Source organism: Ceratotherium simum, chromosome 23 (genome assembly GCF_057802395.1).
Source record: "Ceratotherium simum simum isolate JZ-2026a chromosome 23, ASM5780239v1, whole genome shotgun sequence".
In the NCBI taxonomy this organism is placed as follows: Eukaryota; Metazoa; Chordata; class Mammalia; order Perissodactyla; family Rhinocerotidae; genus Ceratotherium; species Ceratotherium simum.
In genome coordinates, this window is record NC_141922.1 from 46420114 (window position 1) to 46447550 (window position 27437).

General features: G+C 36.7%; 1 protein-coding gene across 3 annotated transcripts in view; it reads right to left on the reverse strand.

Moving 5' to 3' along the window:
* Positions 1 to 27437, reverse strand: part of SLC26A7 (solute carrier family 26 member 7) — a 139370-nt gene that overhangs the window by 13938 nt on the left and 97995 nt on the right. For all 3 annotated transcript variants that reach the window (XM_087447684.1, XM_087447683.1, XM_004431160.3), the window contains 6 exons: positions 23680 to 23757; positions 22555 to 22650; positions 14187 to 14293; positions 13098 to 13164; positions 10105 to 10242; positions 5604 to 5652 (listed from right to left, as the gene is read on the reverse strand). In XM_087447684.1, coding sequence (XP_087303810.1) covers positions 5604 to 5652; positions 10105 to 10242; positions 13098 to 13164; positions 14187 to 14293; positions 22555 to 22650; positions 23680 to 23757 — 535 coding nt within the window. The remainder of the gene's footprint in view (positions 1 to 5603; positions 5653 to 10104; positions 10243 to 13097; positions 13165 to 14186; positions 14294 to 22554; positions 22651 to 23679; positions 23758 to 27437) is intronic.

Consider the following 27437-nt stretch of genomic DNA (forward strand, 5'->3'; position numbering starts at 1 on the left):
TTCATTCAAGCAGTCAGTTAATACAGATGTATTGGGTGCTTACTCTAAGCACTGTCCTAAGAACTGCAAGCAGAATGGTGAACAAGAGAGATGATGGTCCCCCCTCAACAGACTCACAACGAAACTGGGAAATTAGTCAGTTGAACAAGTAATTTGAAGTATTACGAAGGCTGGAAAAATTATGCAGAAAGCGCTATGGAGGTACGGAAGTGACCTGGTGTGGTTGACAGAATAATTGGCCCCCAAAGATGTCCACACCTTAATCTCCAGAACCTATGAATATACTGCCTTACATGGCAAAAGAAACTTTGTGGATTGATTAAATTAAAGACCTTGCAATGGGGAGGTTATCCTGGATTATCCGGAGGGGTCCAATGTAATCACATGGTTCCTTATGAGAGGAAGGCGGGAGGGTTCAAGTCAGAGAAAGAGATGTGGTGATGGAAGAAGAGGTCAGAGAGTGATTTGAAAATGCCACACTACTGGTTTGAAGATGGAGGAAGGGGCCATGAGCCAAGGAATGCGCGTGGCCTCTAGACATTGAAAAGGGCAAGGAAATAAATGGATTCTCCTCTAGAGCCTCCAGAAAAAATACAGCTCTACCAAAACATTGATTTTTCTCCTGTAAAATTCATTTCAGCATCTGTCCTCTAAAACTGTAAAATAATAAATTTGTGTTGTTTTAAGCCACCAAATTTGTGGCAATTAGTTACAGTAGCAATAGGAAGCCAATATATCTGGACTGCAGGTTTGGGGGTTGGAGGGTGGTGGTGAGGGCATGGAGCTTATTTTAGACCTCAGGATCTATGATGGCAGAAATCATGCCTGCTTTCTTCATCCTTGAATATGCAGCACCTGTCATTGTGCCCAGGATTTAGTAGATGTTCAGTAAGTACAAGAAATATTTGCTGAGTGAACAAAGACATGAATTAATTCATGCCAGAATGAAAGGTAAATGGGACTTGGGAGCTGACGCCTGGAGGATGACTAGAAGTAAGCAAGCGAGAAGGTGGTGGAGGTGGACCTGGAGAACCATAATGTAAGAGAAACACTGGCCGAGTGCCTCTCAGTAATGGCATAACGTGACTAAAGTGTTTTGGGACACAGCGTGTTAACAAGGTTAAAGGCAGATTTCTCCACATTTGAGCAATTTTTGTTTTCACTCAGAGAAATATGACTTCCATTTTATTATTTACATAGCTTGTTTCATGTATTTTGATTATTCAATCATGTACTCAACTACAAATCTGTGGTCTGTTGTCTGTAGATTGTTGGGGAGGGGGTATTTTTTATTCTCTTCCCTCTTTCCCTTTCCTTTGCTTAGTTACTGGTTCCCTTTGTTTTAGTTACTTCCAGATCTATTTGGTGCTCCCAAAAACCCACTGGATGTCTCCTGGACAACCTCCCAGTATCTTAAATTCACCCTCCTTCAAAATAAACGCATCTTCTCTTTTTAGGTACGCTCCTGGGTTCCCGACTAATCCTATTGGAGAGTTTCAAAGCTTCAGAATCATTTGTATTGCCCTCCCCTCTTCCCCCAACACCCAAACAGTGCCAGCTCTTTTCTTTACACGCTAAAATCTCTTTTAAGTCCATCCTCTCTCTCCATTTTCATAACCCTGTGACCAAAGCAGAGGAAGATGGTGCTGTCACCCCCTTTTCTTGGATTAGCATCACCCCACCCTTCTTGCTTGTGTTCCTGCAGACTGCATTCAGATCAGTACTTCCAAATCCCAGTTTTAAGCACCCTTTCCTGTATGTGTGCCTGCCTTCAAGAGGGACTCAAGTTCTCTCTAACAAACTGTATGATCCAGAGCAAGTTAGTTAGCCCCTATGAGCCTCAACTTCTTCACCAGTGAAATGAAGAGTATCCTATTATCTATTTGAAAATGAAAGTATAGTACTTACCTATTACCTATTTCAGAGTTATTGAGAAGAATAACGTCCTTTGAAAACTGTGAACTGCTATACAAATATCATTTATCATTATAATTTTCATTCATTGACCAAATGTTCATTGGAGAATGAAGGATAATGCAATGGAAATTTAAAATGCATTCTTTGCCTTAAAAATCTAGTTAGAAGAAAAATATGCACAAATAAATCTATACTCTATAACCATATAAGGCAATATGTGATTGAGTGAAGCATGTGGTATCCTCTCTGTTTTACTATCACAATGAGCTCCATTTTACAGCTGGAGATATTGAATTCCAGGCTGCACTTAACTATATATTCCCCTGTATGGGTCTGGTTGACTTCTCTTTCTACCTAAAGGGATTGCCAAGGAGTGTGTCCCTTCAATTTATTTTACTTCTCTATTAAACCTTGAACAAAGTCTAAGATTTGGATTGGCAGAGAAGGGAAATGGTTCTATTCAGGAGAATCCAAATAAAGGCTGAGCCAGGGAAGATTAAATTAGACATAGGGGCCCTGAATTGATCTATCTGACTTGGATGGAGGACTTGTGTAACGTGTAGTAAAAGAGCAATCAGTTTGAGAAGATAAGGAAGGGTTTTACGTGCCCTGTTGAGGAGTTGGGTACTTGATCCTCAGACAGGAACCATTATAATTTTTTAAGCATAAGTGGGATGTTAAAGCAAAGGTGATTTAAGATTAATCTGTCATTACATCACAGGATAGAATAGAGCCATGATGGCCATTACATCTCAACTTGCGTGTCAACTCTAACCATGTGCAGTAGCTTCTGCAGCCCCATGTTGAGAAGATTCTCAGGCTACTTTGGCTCATAGGAGGAAGTACCTTGATCTATTAGTTCTTTCTGATGTGAGCACAGGAAACTGAGTATTTTCTATCCATGGAATAAAACCAAGAATGTCTTACAGCAGGAAAAAACCCAACACCAATATGAAAGTTGCACTAATTCATTTTGAACATGGTTAAGGACAGAATCAGAGTCACAGAAGTGAAAACATTAAAGTAATAAAACCAAGAGTTATAGGTTTTGGTAATTAAATTGAGAAAGGAAATAAAGAACACGAGCAGTAAACGTAACCTTAGTGTTTAAAGCATAGGGAGATGAGAGCAGGATGGTGTTCCTGAACAAGAGGGAGAGATGGGAGGACCCAGGACACTTTGGAGTGTCAGAAGAAGGAAGAGGAGGAGAATGCCGGAAGTAATATTCTGGTCAACCAGTTCTGACTACTATTAAAGAGCTTCTGGGTGCCAAAGGTTTCACAAGGACACAGCAAATGTGACAGTGCCCATCAGCTACTGTTCTGTGCAAAGTGGGCCTGGTCTAGTGATGCAGAGGTGAGAAGGTCCTTAAAAAGTTTCCAGATTAGTAGGAGAGAAAGATATTGAAGAAGTTACCAGTAAACAAGTACTATACCAGCATTTGATAAGTGTTCTTTGAAAGCACAAGGCAGGAGAAAGTAAATTTGCCACAAGAAGTCAGAAAAGACTAGAGAAGCTAACACCTGAGCTGCATCCATGTTGATATGAGTCATGCAATTGATTAATATATTTATATAATATTTATTTTATTCTGATCTACTCTATATGTTATATATCTATTTGTGATATATACAGTAATATAATAGATATAATAGATATAATATGTATTTTATCATCTTATATAAACATTCCATATGTTCTTTTTCTATTTACTGTTAATATATATTTTAGTTGTTTCCAGGTTTGGGGGAATTATAAATAAAGCTGCTAGGAAGAATCTTGTATATGTTTCCAGGTACAAATATTAAGAGATTCATTTTTTTATTGTCTTTAGAAGTGCAAAAATTAATATTATTCAGTTTTTCCTGTTTTTTAAGTTTACATAAATGGAATTTGAATTTTACAATGTTTTCTTTTGTCTCCCATTTTTTTTGCCCCATTATGTTTATCAGACTCATCCCATTTTCATAACTGTGTCAGTATACCACGTAATAAACATATCAAATAAAAACTCAAATGTATACATATATCATAGTTTATTTATGCCTGCTACATTTTTTTAGAAATATGAGCAGTTTCCAGGTCTGGATAGTTACAAACAGTACTGTGTAAATATCTTGTTTGTGTAATACACATAAGCTCTCATTTCTTTGGGATGTATAACTAGGAGTGGAATTGCTGGTCATAGGGAATGTATATCTTCACCTTTACATGATATGCCAAACTGTGTTCCAAGGTGTTTGTAACAGTTTACACTCTCACTAGCATTACAAGAGATTTCTTGTTGCCCTATATTCCCACCAACCCTTGATATCATCAGGTTCTTACATTTTTTACCAATTTTATATGCACAGTGTTATTTATTGTGGATTAAATTCAAATTTCCCCAATAATTATTATGAATAATAACAGTGAAGTTAAGCATATTCTCATATGTTTATTGGTAAATTTGAAAATATCTCTTTTTGTGAAATGCCTGTTCATGTCTTTTGTCCATTTTTCTATTGGGTCATCTGCCTTTTTCACTCCTTGATTTGTTGGGGAGTGCAATCCTTTCTCCATTTCATACGTTACATCTATCTTCTTTCTCTCTGGCCTTATCTTTTCATGCTTTATGTGGTGCCTTGTGGTAAACAAAAGTTGTTAATAATAATCTAGTGAAGTTTAATGATCGTTGTCTTTATGATTAATGCCTTACATTTCTTGTATATATTGTCCTATATTCCCTTCTAAATTTATATTTTGTCTACCACTCTTAGGACTTTAACCCACCCGGTACTGATTTGGGGGTGTGGTGTGGAGTAGTCTAATCTCATTCATTATGGATATATGATTGTCTCATCATCGTATATTAACAAGACTGTCCTTTCCTCACTGCTCTCAGTGCCACTTTTGTCACAAATCAAACACGAACATGTGTGAGTTTTTTGCCCTCCCCCGCCCCGGGCTCTCTACTCTGTCCTATTAATCTGTTCCTTTATCTCTGAACCAATACCACACTGCATTGATTATCACAGATTTATAAAACATCTTGATCACTAAGAAAATATGCTCTCCCTCTTGTTCAGTCTTGCCTGTTCTAGGCCATTTAAGTTTCTATACAAAATTTGGAATGAGCTTATCAATTGCCATTAAAATGTCCTGTTATAATTTTAATTGGGATTATATTTATAAATAAATTCAAGAACTGACATCTCTTTGATACTGAGTATTCTAATTAATGGACACTGTATTTCCCTTCATTTATTTATAAATACCATTTATTTAAGTGCTTCAGGTGTTTATAATGTCTCATAATAAAGTTTTACACCTTCATCCTGTGTAGGTCTACACATCTTTACATAAATTTACTTCTAAAGGAGAGAGAACAGGAGGAAAGAGTAGGAGGATGAGGAGGAGGAAGAAGAGAAGAAGGAAGTGAGGAGGAGAAGGGGAGAAGAGGAAGAAAAAAGTTAGAGAGGAGGAGGGGGGAGAAGGACAGAGCAGGGAAGGGAGGAGGACTGAGGAGGAGAAAGTGGGAGGAGGGAGGAAAAGGGGGGATTGTGGAGGGTAGAGGAAGATGAGGGGGAGAGAGGAGGGAGGAGGCGAGAGGAAGGAGGCAGAGGGGGAGAAGAAGGGAATATTTCATTTTCTGGTCTATATGCAAGTCAGAACACTTAGATTTTTTGTTTTTTAAGCTAACTCACCATTGCAGTTGCCATTGGATAGAGAATTGAGCAACGTGTTTTGTTCACACTGAAATGAAAACAAATATAAAGAAGAATAACATTTAAAAAATTCATTTCTGTCTCTGAAAAAAGCACATCATTCTTTTCTCCATGAATAACAAAAAACTAGCCTCCAATAATTATTTTTCACTAGATTTTTTTTCAGAATGATAAATACAACAAACTGAAATAATAAAATGATCATTAGTTCTAAGTGTTTACTAGCTTGGTAGATAATTTATGTTATCAAGTTAGACTATCTTCTTTAGAACATTTTCTACAAGACTAAGTTTTTTTGATTTTTGACCAGGAACTAAATGTTTGCATGTATTTTTTCATGTAGCATATCCAATCAGAAATTCACCTCATTAACACAGTATTTTCTGAGCGAGAGCCATTAACCATATATTTCATACTATACAAAAGTTAACTGTTCATCTGTGGGTCCACAAAAATGCCTGAGAAACATTCCTGATTTATGAAAATGCTGGAGAATGAAAATGACTCTGTATCCTACAATTAAACTTCCTTGAAATTGACAGTAATTGATGACTTTAGCAAGATGACATGTAATCTACTTCTCAAATAATGTATTATTATTATTATTGTTAATGATGATGATAGCAACCAATATTTTTTACTTCTTACTATATATCAAGGACTTTACACTAATTATTTAATCCTCAGAACAAGCCTATGAAGTTATTAATCTCATTTTTCATATGAGGGAGCAGAAGATTGGAAAGGTTAAATAACTTGACCAAAGTCATAAAGCTAGTAAGAACCTGGGCTAACCCCAGATCTCATGCCTTTCCATTCTGAACCTCATGCTCCCAACCGCTACATCATACTCTTTCTCCCGTGGAATCAATTTTCACCTTAGAGGCTGACTAGAGAACATCTACCTGTTTTCTCTTCAGATACTCAGTGGTGCAGCTTATCTATTTTAAGTATGGCTCTGACAGCTATCACCAGGTTATGTTACACTTCTAACTCTCAATTTTTCCTCTGTGTAACACTCAGGTAATGCCTCTTACATGATGGGGCTGGTGATAACTAAATTAGACAGCCTAATTAAGGAGGCTGGCCCCCGAAAGAGAGAGTCAATGAATGCGCGTTTCCTTCTCCTCCTTTTAAAAACACTTTGTCTGAATCTCTGTGCAAAAGAATTTCAAACAATTTATGTACATACTCCACCTTCAAGAAGGTGGGGCACAGCTCCACACTCTTTTAGTGCGGACTGCACATAATGACTTGCTTGCAAAGACAACAGCATGGAAAGGCGAAAAATAGAGGAACTTTACAGTGGAGAAACCTGACAAACACTACCTCACTCAGGTGATCAAGGCTAACAATAACAGTGATAAATCATGGTGATAGTATGTACCCTTGATATGACATGATGAACATAGCACTGCACCTCTATAGTCTTCCTCCTAAAAACCCACATCCCTGGCCTTACCAAGAGAAAAACACCAGATAAACTCCAATAGAGGGGCATTCTATAAAATACCTGACCATTACTACTCAAAATTGTCCAGGTCATCAAAAAAGGAAAGTCTGGGAAACTGTCACAGCAAAGAGGAATCTAAGGAAATAGGACAATTAAATGTAACGAGATATACCAGTTGGAATCCTGGAACAGAAAAAGGACATTTGGTAAAACTAAGGAGATCTGAATAAAGCATGGACTTTAGTTAATGATAATGTATCCACATTGGTTCACTGATTGTAGCAAATACGTCACACTAATGCAAAATCTTAATAATAGCAGAAACTGTATGATGCAGGGTATATAGAAACTCTCTATATTAACTTCTCAATTTTTTTGTAAATCTAAAACTGTTCCAAAAAACAAAGTCTACTTAAAAAAATACATGTTCTGAGCAAAAGAAAATTTTAAATAGCAGACTGAAACTTCTCTTGCAAAGTGAGGCCACAAAATAGTGATTAATATTATTACATGAGTATCTGTACAAGAATAAGCACAAATCCATCAAACACTAGCCCCCTGAGATCCGCCTAAGCTCCTGCATACGGGGAGATAGTCAATGGTGATCTATGGGAAGTCTATCGCCACAGTACGGCAAAACAGGCAATCATTTTTTAGTCTGTGTTTTGAATAGGATGTGATTCTCCCTGTGCTGGGGTGTTTTAAATGCCGTTCCATCACCACCATCTGTTGAAAATGCAGCTGCCGGAGAAGAGAAGACCGAGGCCCCGGCAGAACACTCCAGTTAAGACAGAACCGCAGACCACTGTGTGCAGCAGATAAAAGGAGACAAAGCTGCAGTAGAAATTAATTGATGCAGACTCGTTACTCTAAAACGGAACTTGGAACAAGTGCACAGGCCTTAAAACAAGAAGCAGATATCCCAGACAGACAGTGCGTGAAAAGAATAATATGAGCCGCCCAAAGGAGCCTCCACTCTACTCAAGGCCACCCATTTAATCATTGAATAAAGGGTTATCCCCAGGGCCTCAGACAGCCATGCTTCCTTCCAGATGACCGTCTGAATCCTTGGTGTATCCTTTAAAACTCACAGTACATAAATACACACAATATTGCATCATTCTCATTCTAGTGGAACTCAATCTCAGCAAATCCTTTCTCACCATCATAGACTTCTGAGTTAAAGAATCCCTTTGGGTGTGATTATCTACCAATAACCTAGATCCAATGAACTCTATTTGTTTATTAGACTCAAATTTCTGAAGTCCCAGGTAGATAAAATGGTGTAAGTGGAGCCTCCTCACAGAAGACTGTGTTAATGAGGTTTACTGCTGACTTGACATGCTACAAGATAAACACATGCCAATTTTCATTTCTGAAAACAAACTGGAACAACCTCAGTCTTACAGGAAAATGTTCTAAGGAAAACACTATCGACTATCAATAAATAGTTATGAGAGTCTTCACGTCAGGTACTCTACTAGATATGATAAAGCCCACAAAGTAGTATACCACTTCAAGGAGTAAATTTACATTTTGGTAAAATAAGACCACAAACTTCTTGTGGGTTAATTAGGTTATTTGGAACTCTGGACAAATTTTTCCACATTACTGTTATGCATCATGGTTATGAGCTTAAGTTGGTCACAAGAACCCACCTATCTCATGATACAGCTGAATGTTGCCACAAGGTACAGCATGGCTTTGTGAAAGAAATATTCCTAGTATCCAAACTGAACAACTAGGAACGTCTCTCTGCCTTTGGCTTGAGAGGAAGTTCTTCTCAACCCCAAATCACAGTTGGTGGTTCCTAATAATCTATGAAAGTGACATCCTAAAGAACACAGTGAGGGGAAAAGACTGGTCTGGAGATATATAAGCAGGGTCAGCTTCCTTGGCTTGTGACCTGTACAGTCCCGTAGGGCTCCATGCTTAGAAAGATTTCCCATCTGCTGTCACCATCTTGAAATTCTTAATAATTGTGGAACAAGGGACCTCACATTTTCATTTTGCATTGTGTCCAGCAAATTATATATCTGATCCTATATTTAGGGCCTCTATGGTACAGATCAGTATGAGGCCCAGAGGCAGAAGCATGAAGCTGCAAAGGATAGGAATGTGGTACTGGACAGCTCCTGAGACACCAGAAATGAGAGGGTCAAGATCTCCTATGTACCTGAGTGACTGGGAGATAATATATGTTCAAGGATACAAGAGAAAGACAGCTTTGTGATCTGGAGTAGTCAAGGAAAGCTTCATGGAGAGGGTACTATTTGTACTCAATCAAACTAATAATATTAGCTAAGACTTTACAGTTTGAGTAGGACAGGCACTATTCTAAGTGCTTTGTATATATTAACTCATTTTGTCATCCCAATTACAGATGAGGAAGCGGAATCACAAAAGGTTCAATTACTAGGTTAAGTTCCCACAGCTCGTAAGTGGCAAACCCAGGAGCTTAGCTCCAAAATCCGTGCTCTTAAAATTGTAGAGGGCTTAAGGATTCAAACAATCACAGATAGCTCATTTATGTGAAACCATCCTGATGCACATTTGATTCAATATCTCTGTTAATTGAGATGACTTATAGAGAGAAAGAATGCTAGCATTTCATAATAATGTTATCATAATGATAGCAAAAGTCTATGCTTCTGTGAAATCAGTTATCATATTCTATCTCTTTTAGATTTGGATCTGACTCTTCTTTCTTCTGGTAAAAAGGTCCTTTAAGATAAGTGATTTGTCTTATTTATTCTTCTCAGGGTTATAGTACCTAGTACACATGTCTATTAGATATATGCTGAATGAATAAATGAATGAACAAATGAATGAGTGAGAGTGATTACCTAAAAGCTAACTACAAGAACCAAATAAAAAGTAAAATATAATATAAGGTTTTGCTGAGGAGAGAGGTCTCCAAACACTTTTATAATGTATTATATTTACATGATACATTTTTAGTATCATGATATAAGGTTACCTGCTTCCTGTAGCATGACCCTGTAATCATGAAACGGTTGATCCTACCTTGCTGATATCATCCTGTAACTGGTTGCTGGCATTTTCCTTTTGGATTACATTTATTAGATCGGTATGAAACTTCTTCACATTCAGGAAAACAAGTGGATTGTTTATTGAGATAATTTTCACCTGCTGCAGGGTTTCCTTTTGGAGGAGAAAAGGAATAGATTCAGAGTTCTGAATGAAATAAAAAGAGGAAAACTCTATCCAATGGTCTACATCTTACAAGTCCAAATGTTACTCAATCATGGAAGCAATCTCTTAGCTAACATTTTCATTATTAAAATGTACTTGGAGAACTTAATATACTATCACGCTTCTTAGGGAAAACATGTACTTCCTCTTTACTAAGAAACACTAACAAGCATGAGATGAGTCTGCAGCTTTTCAGAAAACTGCCCTTATTCCTACTGACTGGGTTTTGGTGGGGCGACAGCCTAGAATATCCAAAGAGTACCAGGAAGACCTATCCTCCCAAAAGTACCTTTCCACTCAATCTAGAAATTAAAAATTCATTTACTTAACCTACAGTATTTTTAAAAAATAAAAAATGTCCTGAAGAGTCAACCATTAGTCATTTACCTCATAACAACCTAGCCTTCTTTCAGTTGGAATATAACGTTACTAGTGATTGATAGTACTAACTGGAGAAGGAAACCAAGAGGTAGTATCAGGAATGTAACTTCACTTTGGGCCTAGGTTACATTGGATTAAGATAGTCAGAAGGAAAAGTTTCAACACAAAAGGTGACTGCTTTGGCCATTTGCCCAGGTCTTCCTGACAGCAATTGGTGGTATGCAACTAAAAATGTCTTCTCCACTACCTTTGGGGCAGTCGTCTGATCTAGAAATTGAGAGGATGGTAAGTTCTATGAAATGGTAAGTCCTTACCAACTAAATAAAGCAGTATTCCTTCAGGCTTCAGTACTCACATAGAAGAGGAGATGCAGAGAATAGTGAAGCACACAGGCAAGAAACAAAGAGAGAAGAAAATACTAGGTCCGTGAATTTGGACACTTCATCTAACCTCTCTCAGTTTCCTATTTTTAAAAATTAAGTAAATATTTAAATTAGATAGTCTCAAAAGTTTCTACAGCTACAAAACTGATTATACTCTAGAAAGGGAGATTTGCTACAAATAAACAACTCAAGAAAACAAAAGTCCTTAAGTTACCAAACTAACTTTTAATCAAGAGTAAATCTCTTACAAAACAAAGTAACACAATTCTTCAGCCTGTCATATTTAGTTTTCACAAAGCCCCACATGGTAGATTGACCCACTAATCACACCACATGACTGTGCAAAATGTTGTTTTAAGTTAAGATAATATTTGTTTTGAAAGAGAGGTATTTGTTAGAGATTCAAATTGTGCCAGAAAAGAAATTCTCAGTGGTGTGAATTCACTGAGTGGGAAGAGATCTCTCACATTGAGGACGAGTGTTCCACGTGACGAAGGGCTGCAAGAGTGCATGAATGGAAGAGAGGAGCAACAGGTTACCACCACACTCTCAGTTAGCTATAAATGTCACCTACCAGTTCATAGTCAAACCTTACTTTATCTTAGTTTTTTTCCCTCTTATTTTTGATACAAAACACTAAATAACTAGTGAGGTATAATATTCTAATAAAATTAAGATTTCCATGTGACAGTTATTATTCAGGTGGATGACTACACTGGAACTAAAGTTTAAAGACATGGAGAAATTTCAGCATTTTCATCTTCCTACAAATCCCCTCATTCACTTCCCCACATGTTTAGACTGAGAAGAAGGTAAGGATTAGATAGAGTTTATTAACCAGTGATCTTTAAGCTAAAGAATAGTCAAACTTGAATTCTGTTTCAAAGTTAAGAATGTCAAGGTTAATGTACATAGCTCTATGTGTGGGGCAGATACACAGAGGAATTCTGGGGCCTGAAAATCAGTCTGGGACTTTGCAAAAGCACTAAATTCCTATGGAAAATTTAAAGAAAGAGATAGGAAAGAAACGAAAGGCAGCATTGGTAGAAAACTTGAGCCTGGGACACCCTCAAAGGCTCTGAACTTAAATAGCTCTCTATAAAGCAAATCTAAAAACTTATTAAAAACACAAGCCATTTTCCTGGATGTCACAGGACTCCTGGTGCTACTTCCTACTTCCAGTGTACTCAGAAATACCCTGACATTGGTCCCTCTGGTGGGAGGCCAGTTCTCTCTGTTCTGAGGGCAATCATGAGATACTGAAACAAATAAATGTGAAAAATAAAGAAAAAAAGGTTAGCCAAACATTTACAAAGCAGATTGAAAGTGAGGCCAATTTTTAAAAAGTCGCAAAAAATTCAAGTCACCATTTCTTTCCCTCACTTTAAACTTGCTTTGGTCATCCCTTAGAATAAGAAACTAGAACTCAAGCACAGCTGGCTTGCCTAAGCATGGACAGGGTGAGACAATTTATGTAAGTTGTTTCCTTAAAAAGGTGTCCACTGTGCAAGAAACCAATCCCACCAGCACTCTATAACCACTGGACTTAATTTCTCTCTGCTAATAATACAGTCTCATTGACTCTGTTAAAAACAAAAAACAAAACACACCAATACCATGATCCAACTTTGCCTTATTCCCTTCTCTATTCCCTATCTTCCTTCACCATTTAATTCAGAATAGACTATTAGTTTAGTTTGACTGTTTTACGCAACTTAGTAATGGAAAAGAGGTTTCCAAATGCCTGAAATACTCCAGACCATGATTCTACTGTGAACTGTAGTTCCATGAACCAAGCTATCATCTTATCTGAATGCTAACACAAGATTTTTGTTGTTGTTGTTGTTCTATTGATTTGTTGCATATCAATTGCCATACGTATGGTGGTCACACATATACCATTGTAAGTTCACACTAATTAAAAATAGAATTCTCATATTTTTAAATGTTATAATTTATCTGCTTCTTACGATATCTTAAAACTGTCTGATCCACAAAAATTGTTAATAATTGCACAAAGGAAAAGGAAACTAAACTTACGCCATCCATTTCTGTCTTCACTTTAAATTCTATTTCTTTTACGTTTTTTATATGCAGAGTCTTTGCTCTAGAATTAAGGCAGATAGAAAATAAAATGTCATTTTTTAATCACTACATTAACCATGAAGAAGTAAAAAGAGTAAATCATTTTAACTTAACAATTGGAACATGTCTAAAATGGTTTAGATCCTATATCTCATTTGTTCATAAAACATTGGTAAATCTGTATTTCTCTGGGATCCTCAGGAAGAGTAACAACAGAGACATCTAAGTAGAGATTAAAAAATGTAATTTACCTCATCTGGGTTCCCAGCTACCATATCTCCAAGCTACAAGAGGTGGATTGACACCTTGTGGATTGAAGAGTTACAAGAGGGAAGGCTAGAGAGTATATAGTTTTTGAGAAAATCTTGTTTTAGGGGAAAGAAAGTAAAGAGGGAATCAATGGAAAGATAGGACCATATTATGATGAATCTACATAGATAGATTCTATAAAAATAGAATCTGTAGAGGTAAAACTCAAAACTTTTAATATATTATTTCACATAGACTTTCAAAGGAGGATGAGAAGAGAGTAGAATCATTACCAAATGATGGACACTGGGGAAACAGAAAAAGAACTGGTCAGTAAAAAGACAAAAGAGAATGTATTCTTCAATAAATTATCTAGGAAAAAGTATATAGATAGATAGATTAATATTGCTTCTGAAAAATTAAATTTGCTGAAGTTATTTAATTTTCCAAATGATTACACTGTCATATGGTTTGTGTCTCATTGGATACTATATCCCTTCACTTAATTAAAAAAAAAATATCTCTGTGATGCAGTGTATGGCTATGGGGTTAATTTATTTACTTTAATAGATTTTGTATATTCTATTTTATAGTAATGACAAAATATTTCTCTTCATTAAGACCAATATTGTTACATATCATATATAGATAAAACCTTTTCTTTTCTTTTTGTCTCTAATTCTCCGACACCAAATAAAACATGAGATTGTAGTACTATCCACAGAAATAAAACTGGCAATGCCATATACTTTGCTGCTGTGTCAGAATAAACAAAGCATTTAAATAAGATCTTACCTTGGGAAGCGACCAATCACGATAGCTATGGTACAGACAACACCAAACAGCAGCCCTACATTGGCAGCAAAACATATTGTAAATATATATGTACTGACCCATATGCCCTGAAAGAGAAACAGGAAACAAAAGACGTGAGTCCTTAGGTATTCTCATCTTTCTCATGATTGCTAAACTCCTCACAATCTTATTCTACAACATTCCTGTGACCAAATCTCTCAGCAAGAATATATTATTTAAGAAGTGCTAAACAGAGGCCCAGGAACATAGAAACAAATCCTGGCCCCATCAGACTCTCTCAGCAGCAGAGGTGGGGAAAAGGTGCATTCTTTTATTTCTAGACACTGCCAATCCTTACCTCAATCCCTAACAAACACTTTATTTAAGATCTGTGAATGGCTGATTTAAAAAGTAGGCCATAATTTCCCACTGTTTTCTCATTTAATGCGATAATATTACAAGCAATTGTTTGCAGATTTTTGGTCATTCCCAACAACGTTGTTTTTTAGCATTGCTATAAAAAGAACTAAAGTAGTTTATTACTACATAAGACTCTCAGAGCCTAATGTTAGAATGACTGACTACAACAACATGACCAAAACCACTTTTAGGTCAACTACTATAAAGATTAGTATAATTTTATTTACAATGGCCCACTTCTTGTGAAACTGTGAAAGCTAAAAAGTTAGGGCCAACTTAGTTCTTCAGAATATTTCAAAAGATTGCAAGAAAATTCTAGTTTTCCTTTAGTTGGAATTCCAACATTATCACAGTTTTGTCCACCACTTCACATTACAATTTACAACAAGATATTGTATTATAATGGCATTTCTAAGTTTATTGCTGGCAAAAAACATCTTTAAAAGCAAAATAATTTGTGAAATCCAGAAGGTTATATTTTCTAAACACAAAATCCTGCCTGTAGACCAAGAAAATTTTAGAACTCCCTTTTCCTCCAAATTCCTATGCATACAATTCTAAATTGATTTTTCTGTCCCAATAGCTGTATTATCACTTTAAAACATCTTCAACAACAGAATTCAATTCCATATGCAAATGAAAGAGTTAGAAACTTCTCTATAATCTGAAAACAGCATAGGTTCTTGGGAGGGGAGTGTAGATGTTTTTTTCAGACAAGTGTGAAACAAATGTTTCTAAAGGGCATTTTTTACTTGAAATGCTTCTCCTTTGTCTGTATTATTTATCTACATTGAGTTTGAGTCATTCTTAATGAGGGGCTATTTTGAAAAGCTAAGCCTTTGGAGGTAAATGGAGGGATTTTTTATCTGCAAAATTCCTTTTGATACAGAAGAAACAAACATTCTGGAGTAAAAGTAAAAGAAAAAAACATGAGAGTATTCTCATGTTAAGATCCATCACCTACAAATGTAATGCTAAGTTAGCACTTACTGTTACATCATCCTCAGCCCATCATCTGACAGGTTAGACACTGAGATGCTCCTCCTCTATTCAGCTGAATAGACAGCCATTTGAATCTTCTATTTGTACACAGTGTACTGTTTCCTTCCTAATGTATTACACTATACTTGATCATCTATAAAATAAGGCTGCAAGTTTTTGATCATTATTTCAACTTGCCATGCTTGCTCTGTTTCTCACTCATCTCTCAATGCTGACTGAACCTGTCTGGGTGTGGCAGAATAAGACCTCACCAAACGCTTTATAAGTCCAGTTCCTTCTGGCCAACCTCCACGATTCAATATAGCATAGTGAACGGAGGATCCTGGTCCCTGCCATTTAAACAACCAGAGCCTGGAGGCCATGATTCTCCAAAGCAACCAAAAATTTTGGTACCATCTGGTTCCATTTTTAAAGCATATTTACTCTCCCACAATTATCTACTGTTAGCTGGGTTTACAGTACTTAGTTATTTCCTGGGGCTACATTTACAGCTTTGAAAAAAATATCAAATGAAAATTAATAACAAGGACCAGTAAATAATTCCATTGGTTAGAATAAGTCCCAACACTATTCTGTAACAATTCCTATTAAAGATCCAAATGCTTGGTTGTTACAGTTATAAGGAATTGGTTAGCTCTTGGGCCTTTATTTTTTTTTCATTATGTGTTCCCTTCTCTATTTGGTACTCACAGGCCCTAAACACAAGCTAGCCCCAAAGCTGACCTCAAGTAGGAAACATATAAACTCTTGCTCCTTATATAAAATGCATCAGTGTAAAGCACAGTTTATCAGCTACTCGATCACTTTGCCTCTCCCTGATCCATCTGTAATCCTATTTGTTTTGGTGATTGATCTACATTACTAAATTTCTTTAGGTCTGAATTCTATCCACACTGTTCTGTTACTCAAATTCAGTTCTATGCCCACAAGTCAGGCCTCCATTTTGGATCACCATTTCCTCATTACCTCAAAGAGGGTTTTGACCTATAACTCAAAGTAGAATCATTAATATAGTGTAAAAAATTCAAAGAAAGAAAAATTTCTGATTTTTCATGCTTACATGATTTTTTAAACTTTCAACCTTTGAATTATTTCATATATATACACATCATTGGTAACTTTACTTGCATGATATTTTTGTGTGTGTGTGCCTGTGAGGAAGATCAGCCCTGAGCCAACATCTGCCAATCCTCCTCTTTTTTTTGCTGAGGAAGACTGGCCCTGGGTCAACATCCATGCCCATCCTCCTCTACTTTACGTAGGACACCACCATAGCATGGGCCGCCATGCGGTGCATTGGTGCACGCCCGGGATCCAACCGGCGAACCCCAGGCCGCCGCAGCGGAGCACGCGCACTTAACCGCTTGCGCCACCAGGCCGGCCCCTCCATGATATTTTATGTATACTCTATCTATTGAGTAATCTGGATATATTCTGTCTATTGTGTAATATAGCCTATATTCAAAAAAGTCTGCAACGTTCTTACTCCAAATGCTATGCCCAGATCATATCCCAATAATCCATGGCTTCTCACTGTCGAATTTCTTATCAACTAAGTGATACCTGTCCACTTCAACCACAGGAGACCACTGTCAAGCTAAATCCAATGTCCCATTTACTCATCATGCATCTGCTATACCCATGTCACCTTTCTCAACCTTAACTTTTGCCCATACCATACTGTCTACTTACTCCAAGTTTTCAACTATCACCCCTACACAGGAGACTACCAATTCCGAGCTGCTGTTAAACCATTTTTCAAACTGTCTACTAAATACCTTCAAAGTCAATATGTCCAAATGTAAACTCATTAACTTCATCCCCAAATCTGCCCTTCCTCCAATATTCCCTTTCAATGATAACACTAATATTCTTCAACACACTGCAATCAGAAACCTTGGAATCATATTTTACTATTTTTCCTTTTTCATCTACTTGCCCAATCATTTCCTAAGTCCTATCAATTATTAATAAAAAATATCTCAAATAATACTCTCTATTCAATTCACTGATAATGCCCTAATTCACACTTTACTGTTGCTCCCCTAGACTATTCTGACAGCCTCCTACTTAACTATCTGCTTTTGTTATCAGCACTGTAAACTATTTACCGTATTGCTGCCAGAATTACCTTTCCAAGTATAGATTTGGATATCAGTTTTAGATGGTATATTAAAGGCATTTTTACTCTACTTCCCTCTATTAAAGTCCACCAAAAACAATATAAGAACTGAATAGACAGGGAAGAAAATCCAGACAATGAAACAAGAACATGGTCACAACCCCTAACTACAAAATATGGTGTAGACTTGCCAAATACTGTGAAACTTGGAAGATACCAAGGAGGCCTCTGGAAACCAAGAAATTTATCCTCAAAGTTCAATCAATTATAGATTTCTCCATGAATGTCACAATTTTGAAAGTTCTAGACAATAACCTTCTAATGAGTGCTTTAAGTTCTAGGGGCAATGGTGGGGCACCAGAGAAGAAGGAAATGTACCCATATGGTATCCATTTGATACCATAGAAAGAAGAGCAGTAAGGTAAAATGCCATTTGTATCACTTACAACCTAGCTTCCCAACCAAAGAAAACTGACAGAGGAGGAACAAGGTGAAGAATGAGAAGAGATAGCAAGAGTCAGATCACCAGGGAGCTTGTGATTTGTAAGGCTTTGTTTCAACTAGGGACAAATCTTCAGATGATGTACCTAAATCAGAGAGGTGATTTACCTCCTGCCCTCACTTCCTACCTCCTGTCCTCACTTCCTACCTCCTGTCCTCCTCACATTATTTTTCAGCAAACAGCTAGGTCCACTGAAAATGCATTATAATCATAAAGGAATCAGCAAGGGACATATTCATACAAACAAGGAAAAGAAAGAAAGAAAACAATGAAATAGAGACAGAGGGTAGGTTTAGACATGTCATAGGCAATAAAATCTCAGGAAAAAAATCCTCAAAAGTAGACATGAATAATCAAAGAAGAAAAACTATGTTAAAAAAAGAAAAAATGGGGCTGGCCTGGTGGCATAATGGTTAACGTTCACACGCTCCACTTCAGTGGCCCGGAGATCGCAGGTTCTGATCCTGGCTGCAGACCTACGCGATGCTTATCAAGCCATGCTGTGGCGAGTGTCCCACATACAAAGTAGAGGAAGATGGGCACGGATGTTAGCCCAGGGCCAATCTTCCTCAGCAAAAAAAGAGGAGGATTGGCAACAGATGTTAGCTCAGAGCTAATCTTTCTCACCAAAAAAAAAAAAAAACCAAAAAAGAAAAACTGAAGGAGATAAAAAGCAAGCTGTAAAATTTCGAAAAGGAATTAGATGTAAATAAAAACATTACAGAGATAAAACCCATATTTAAAGCTAAAAAAATCAAATAACCACAACTAGAAATATGTAATCAAAGATACAGTGTCCAGAGAAACCACACACACACAACTCCCAAAATAATCATGGGAAAATGTATAGATATGATGAGAGACAAAATAAAATTAACAAATACTTAATTTGTTAAGAGAACAGAATATATAGATTTTAAAAATATTCAAGGATAGAAGAAAAATTGTGCATATAATTCTGGATTCTGAGATCAAAAGAATATGTCACTCTCATAGAAACTTGATACTGGGTGTTCAACCACAATAAATATTCTGATAATATTACCAAACTTCATGGGCAAGAAAGAACCTCATTAAGCATCCATTTAGAAAACAAACACATAAAATAACAAAAAAGTCGTGTTGACCTGTGATTTCCCTGCCTTATCCCTCAATGCCTGAAGATAATGCCAAGTCCAAATGCTGAGAGAAAGCACTTTAGAGTCAGCCAAAAACTTCCTTCTAGTATAAAAAGAAAACAGATATTTTCACCATGCAATAGCTCAGGGAATTAAAAACACATAAGCTCTTCTTGGAAAACTACTTGGTGATGACATACAGAAAACAGAGATGAATTGAAATAAATAACTCAGGAATGAGAACCTGTATTTAAAAAAAAAAAAAGGACTAAAGGTAATCACTTGCATTTCAACAATCTTCTATGTTCTATAACTCAATGAATCACATCATATTCCTCCAGTGATGTTCCTAACCAGAAACTTAGAAGTCATTCTAGACTGATGCACTTTATGTGAGCAATTGGTGGAGAGGGCTAACTAATGCAACCTCTTCAATATTTTTCAACTCTGTTGTCTGCTCTTGAACCTCATGGTCTCAGTTGTGGTCCAGGGCTTCCTCATTTATTTCCTAAATTACTAAAGCAGTGGTCCAATTGACGCATACTTCATCAGTTTGATCCGTCTTACTCAAATTACTCAAGTAAACTTTCTAATACATGAATCTTACTCCTATTTCTCATCTCAGTGATGCCTCACTGCCTTCAGGATGAAGTCTAATCTTCTTTGCAGGACATGAGCAGCCTTTCCCAGTCCAATCCATTCTTAACTTTTCCAACCCATCTGTTACTACTCCTACCCTCACATTATATGTTCTACCCGTCATTTCCTGGAAGAAGCCTTCCCTGATATCTCTCCCCTTCCAATATGGTAATGTCCTCCCTCTTCTGTGATTTATGAGTTCATTAGAAATATCTTTATCATAGGGGTATCTAATAGCTTAAGTTTGCATTTTCTCATTTCTCTATTTCCATGTGCTACCTCACATATATCACCTTAAAAAAGTCATGATCTTACACAAGAATTAACTCAAAATGGATTAAAAGACTTGAAGGTGAGACGTGAAACCATAAAACTCCTAGAAGAAAATATAGGCAGTACACTCTTTGACATCGGTCTTAGTAGGATCTTTTCAAATACCATATCTACTTGAGCAAGGGAAACAAAAGAAAAAATAAACTAATGAGACTTCATTAGACTAACGAGCTTCTGCAAGGCAAAGCAAACTATGAACAAAACAAAAAGACAACCGACCAACTGGGAGAAAATATTTGCAAATCATATATCCAACAAGGGGTTAATCTCCAAAATGTATAAAGAACTCATACAACTGAATAACAAAAAAACAAACAACCCGATCAAAAAATGGGCAGAGGATATGAACAGACATTTTTCCAAAGAAGATATACAGGTGGCCAACAGACACATGAAAAGATGTTCAACATCATTAATCATCAGGGAAATGCAAATCAAAACTACAATGAGCTATCACCTTACACCTGTTAGAATGGCTGTGATTACCAGGACAAAAAGCAACAAATGTTGGAGAGGATGTGGAGAAAAGGTAACCCTCATACACTGCTGGTGGGAATGCAAACTGGTGCAGCCACTATGGAAAACAGTATGGAGATTTCTCAAAAAATTAAAAATTGAAATACCATGTGATCCCGCTATTCCACTACTGGGTATTTATCCAAAAAACCTGAAATTAACAATTCAAAGAGACTTATGAACTCCTGTGTTCATAGCAGCATTATTCACAATAGCCAAGATATGGAAGCAACCCAAGTGCCCATTGACTGATGAATTGATAAACAGTATGTGGTATATATACAATAGAATACTACTCAGCCATAAAAAAAGACAAAATCGTCCCATTTGTGACAACATGGATGGAACTTGAGGGTATTATGTTAAGTGAGATAAGCCAGACAGAGAAAGACAAACACCGTATGATTTCACTCATATGTAGAAGATATAAACAAATTCGTGGACAAAGAGAACAGATTAGTGGTTACCAGAGGGGAAGGGGGTTGGAGGTGGGCCTAGGGGTAAAGGGGCACATATGTATGGTGACTGACAAATAATAACGTACAACTGAAATTTCACGGTTATAAACTATATGACACCAATAAAAAAAAAGTCATGACATTCCAACAGCCTGGCTAATTTTGGCCTCTTGGCCGGTCTACCAAATACTGTTCTTCAAGTCTCAGTTCACATTTCAGCTCTGCTGTAAGAGCCTTTCTTATTAGCCTAGCCCAAGTTAAATGCTCCAGCCTCTATTTTTCCCCATCACTAAGCTTGTACTTTTGCTTCTAGGTCATGTTGTATCATGCCTTGCATAATAAGAGTGTTTCCATGTCTGCTTCCTGCACAAATGTAAGTGTCTGGAGAGGACAAATAGATTTTTATTCATCTCTGGCACCCAGCATGTTACTTTGGTAGAACCTCAGTAATATTGAGCCTTAGGAGAAGTACTATGAAAGTAGGCTCAAGCATAAGTAATTCCCCAAAGTCTCTCAGAGTAAAAAATCTGAAGGAGGGGGAATACATAGATAATTGCATTTCAATATGGTGAATACCATAATAGAGCTAAACAATGGGAACTCATGAAATACTTCACCCGTATGGGAGAGAGAAAGAATTTTGGATGCTCTTGCATAGATACATTTCTCTAGAATAAGTTGTTAAATATTTCCGTTCGTAGAAACCACACTTTATCATTGTTCAGTATAATTTAATCTGTTCCTGGCAACACCCTGTTAACATAATGCTCCTCTTAATGTGACCCATTTAAAAGACAATTCATGAGACTTTTTGTATTTAGAATGAATACAGTCACTGTTACGATGTTCACCCTATATTAATGCAGCATATATTTCTTAGCAAGTAATGCTGGTTTTACATACATGTTATAAATGATCATATTTCCATTAGTATGTACTTCCTTGATGAGCTTCACTTCCAGAATCAATTCTTATTGGAAACTGGGAATCCCCAATCCACTCAAGTTAGCTAGCATTTCTTTAAAAGTTCTCAAACAATACATCAATCAAAATTTGACAAAATTTCATTTCTGTTTCTTATTAAGATATTTTACATTTTAATGCTTTTAGTAAGAGTATGAAAAAAATAAATGGTAATTTATAAAGTATACAAGTCTCAAATGGCTAAAACTATTTTCTGCAAGTGAAAATATTAAAGCTTATTTTCTAACATATGCTTAAGACAAAGAGGGAAAGTTTAGGTCAAATTTATACTTACCCAATCGATTTTATCCACATTCCAATATTTTTTTAAATCACGAAACTGTATTAGCATTCCCTTCAGTCCCACGACAATAATACTTGCAAGAACACACTACAAATAAGAAATAAGTTAATGAAGAAGCAAGACAAAGATTTTAATCTAAATTTAAAAGGACCAACGTATTTTTGTTTCTTTGTTTTTAAAGTATTTACGAGAGAAAAGCAAACACCATTTAGAAGACTAAAGTAATATTTGTTTTGTTTAGCACTAACCTATTATTGTCCTTTAGGAATATAATATCAATTCTAGAAAAATCACAGGATAAAATTTATGCCATTCTAAAAAACAATACAGAAAGAAAAAGAAAGGTAGTGTGATCAAAGTGGATGTTACAAGGCTAAATGTCCTCTTTATAATAATTATTCACTGCCATTTGTTTGAAATCTTTTTGTTGCAAAAAATTAAATGTTTATATCATATATTTCTTTATAATTACCTCAAGTATCAGTTATCTGGTTTCACCTGAAGATGTTAAAACTCTCTAGAAAAGTGAACTTGAATATTTGGAAGATCCTCCTGTGGAAATTATTTAATCTCACTATATGAATGAAGAATTAGAACAAGAAAGGACTGAGACAGTCTCTGCTCTCTGAAGACTGGGATCTTACTTGCACCACTTTGGTGCCCCAGGCTTATGAAAGGCAAGGTAAACACTGGTACCAGTGTTCTGAGTCACTTTGCATAAAAATGTACCAAGAGTGGCAAGGTGTATTTTGTTCCCTACTCTCTTGCCCAGCATGCATTTTCTAACAGTCCAAGTTCTGATAAAATTCTTCCAAAGTATACTTCTTATAACAGAGATTGCCTAGCTCCACCTTGCAAATGAGCACATAATAAATCTAATTCTACAATGCCAATTTTATATGAGAGCCTAAGAATTAGAAAACAGTCATGGTACCCTCCCATTCCTCCCCCATCAAATGTGGTCTCTTTCCACCTCTCCTCCATTCAACTATTATTTATGTCACATGGTTTTCAGATTTAGGATCATTGAGGTTACTCTTTGAAGAAATTTTAATATACAATGATTCTCATTAAAAGTAAAGTTAAAGAGTAGACAATGAAAAAGCACTACTGTACCATGGGCAGCCAGTAAAGCAAAGGTCCTATTGCATAGATGACTATCAGCACAAAAATGCAAGATATTAGACAAGCCACCTGTAAGATACAAGACAGACAAAAAGAAAGTTTTGACCTTTCTCATTATCCCAAAGTTATAGGGAGGGGAGAGATAATTCTTAGTTCTTCTTGATTAGAAGAAACAAAATGTTGGCACACGATTGTTAAATTGCGTAGACTGTCATCATCTATATTTTGCAGCTGAGGGAACCCAAATGAGACAGCTGACAAACTGGTGCAATCAAATTAAGTCAGTGATGAGAGAAAAGCAATTCCACACGAAGAAATAGGACACCATCAACTCTTATCACACATCACAGCAATGGCTTTTTTTGTTTAATAGTGAAAGTGACATTTCAATTAAAAGTCTTTTAGCCTGTTGCTCAACCTGACTCCCCTCCTCATTTCCTAGCGAGTTGTTCGGGTAATAACTGAATATGCCACTTAGGGTTTTTCTGTGCTAATGACAAATTCCACAGAAGCATTTACTCCCTTTGAAATTCTTTGTTAGGAAGGGCTCTAGCATGAAGCAGGTACATAGGATTGTGGGAGCAGTCCCTGCAGTGAAACAGACTTAATTTTATCAACCCTGAAAAGTCATTGGTATCATGTTCTAAACATCTCAACCTGCTGACAAAAGGCAATTAAAAACACCTAGCTAGGGGCCGGCCCCGTGGCGTAGCAGTTAAGTGTGCGCGCTCCGCTGCTGGTGGCCCAGGTTCCATCCTAGGTGTGCACCAACACACTGCTTGTCAGGCCATGCTGTGGCAGCATCCCACATAAAGTGGAGGAAGATGGGCACAGATGTTAGCCCAGGGCCAGTCTTCCTCAGCAAAAAGAGGAGGATTGGCATGGATGTTAGCTCAGGGGCTGATCTTCCTCACAAAGAAAAAAACACCTTACTCCTAGCTATGCTCCACTTGATGGAGAACCTGATTTCACATAAGCAAGTGTTCAGGACAACAAAAACATTTGGTCAAACTGTCAGCCTAACAAGAGAAAAGAGGGCTTTCACAGGACCACAAAGATGTCTCAAATATCATTATGGAGATATGAAAGGGAATCAGGACCTATTAAAATGGCTAAAATTAAAAATAAATATATAGACAAAATAAACAATATCAAGGACTGGCAAGGACTTAGAGCAACTGGAGTTCTCAGAGATTGCTGGTGGGAATGCAGTACGGTACAGCCACTTTGAAAACAGTTTGGCAGTTTCCTATGAAGTTATGCATTTACATACTGTACGTCCCAGAGCTACCTAAAAGAAATGAAAACATATGCCTATGTGAATGTCTATATGTGAATATTTATAGCAGCTTTATTCATAAACACCAAAAACTGTAAATAACTGAAATGTCTGCCAACTGGTGAATAGATAAACAAATTGTGGTACATCCATACAATAGAATACTACTCAGCAATAAAAAAAGCACAGACTATTGACACATGCAACAGCATGGATGAAACTCAAAACTACTAAACTAAGAAGGTACACACAAGTTCCTTGCATTTTTAGTGGAACTCATCTCCAGCACTCCCCAGCATATAAAGGGGAAAAAAATCTTTCTGTGGGAAATAAGTCATTAGAGAACTAAAGATTGCCCATAAAGAAGTTATAGTACACCAAACTGTCACTATGCTGACCATTTAGGACTAACTGGTGATCTTACATGATAAGAATTTTTAAACAACAAAATATGATGCCTGTCATTCCACTAGACTGGAGAGAGCTAGGTGTCAGAAGGCACATCACAGGATTCATTTAGATAGCCCAGTAAGTGACTCGGTATATCCATGTTTATATGGAAAGAAAAGGACACCAACTGCTAAGGTTTATTTCATGACAAAAGACAATGGCATGTACCCCTTCTGTGGGACTCTTCACTCATACAATTACAACATACCCGAAAATAAAACCCTTAATCTTATTTGGGGGTATGAATTTGGGACAACTAGAGTCTAAACTCCTAGGAAGGATCTGAGGCACAGAGAGGCAGAGTGACTTGCCCCAGGTCATAGACCTAGGGAGTTAGAAGGTATACAGATTATGAACTGAATTAGGATCCAAAATGCCAAATATCTTTTAAGGTTCTTAGATATTTTATAATACACTAAAGCTGTTATAGAAATTATAACAACTAAATAATTCTATTTTAGAACAGTAAACTACAACTATCTCTGGGATTTTCTCTATATAATATTTAACTTATCTTTTATTTACATGATGCTTTGTATGTACATCAATAATAACGCACCCACTGAACTACAGTTTCAGTCTTATTGCCAAAATAAGTCAAGAGTTACATGGATCTTATTTGCAAAGAGTGACAAACGATGGGTGAAAAGACTACTTGTTAATCTTACATGGTAAGTCATATAAAGAAACAGACCATATAAGCAAATGGCTTATGTCAGTTCCTTTAGTGTACTTGCCTCATCACTATTGATACCCTAGGTCAAAAGGCAAGTGCATCTAATTGGACAGAAATCCTTATCAGTTCTGCCCAGTGTATCTACTCCTCAAGCATAACAATCAATAATATAATAGTTTCTGCCCTCAAAGCTCTCCAAATACTGATGTTCTTTGTCTCCATAAATAAGAAACCCAGATGATGAAGTTTGGATTTGTAAAAAATCATTCAGATCATGCATTCCAAGCCATCATTCCACAGATGGCCAACCCAGAAATTGTACAAAGAGGTAAAACTAAGACCAGATATTTGCAGTGCTATCATAGACTTTCCAACTTCAGGTAACAACTCAATTACACTAAATTTTCAAATATCATCCACTTTCTGAATATTCATACCCTTGCATATAAAGCACTACTCTCTATATATCTCTGATCTACCAAGAGAAAAATTTTAAAGGCAAGTTATAACCAGAACAAGAGAGAGAAACTTATTCCCTTTTTTAAACTCAGAAAACAAAAAAAGCTTAAGTGCCCCCTTCTTAATAAGTTTCAGGTTAGCTTAGGTTGTAACTAGCAAAGTGTTTGCACCCTTAATTACCCATAGGGCCAATATTTTTGAGGTATTTTATTTTTTTTAACTCCATTTCATACTAACTAAATGTCCAAAGATAATTTTTTTGTTCTAGAATCATAACTACTCATATTTAAGATAGTTTTGCATACAGGATAATGAATAATCTATATTTTCTTCTGGTCATATTTTCAAACAAATACTATATATGTTGTTAGTTGCTTACAAAGACGACTCTGCAAGCATTAGTGTTACCCATACCTATATATATGACTGCAGGAAGAGTGAGATGCCAGTCATTTCCATCCTAAGCAGTTATGAAAGAATGCAAAGAAGGTTGAGAGCTCACTATATGCACAGCTTCGTGGAATGCAACAGAATGGTGCAAGAGCTGGGACAGGGCAGAAAGAGAAAAGGAGACAGGATATTGGGTAACTAAGGCTAGATTAAGAAGGCTTTAAAGAAATTGGAAGCAATAAGCCAAATTCTGAAAGAACAAAGGAATATAGTTTGGCAAATTAGAACCCAGAGGCAATCTCAGTGTTGCAGAAGAACATGCCAGCTGTCGTTCTCAGCTGTGGCTGAGCCTCGCCTGCAGCAGATGCTGCCTCTCATCCTTCATGGTTCCGTGATGCCTCCCAAACTGCCTGAAGAGCACCAGCGTATCTACTCTGTTGGAAGCAAACAGAAACATGCAGGAGAGAGAGCCAGGGGATACTGGGCTCCCTCCCA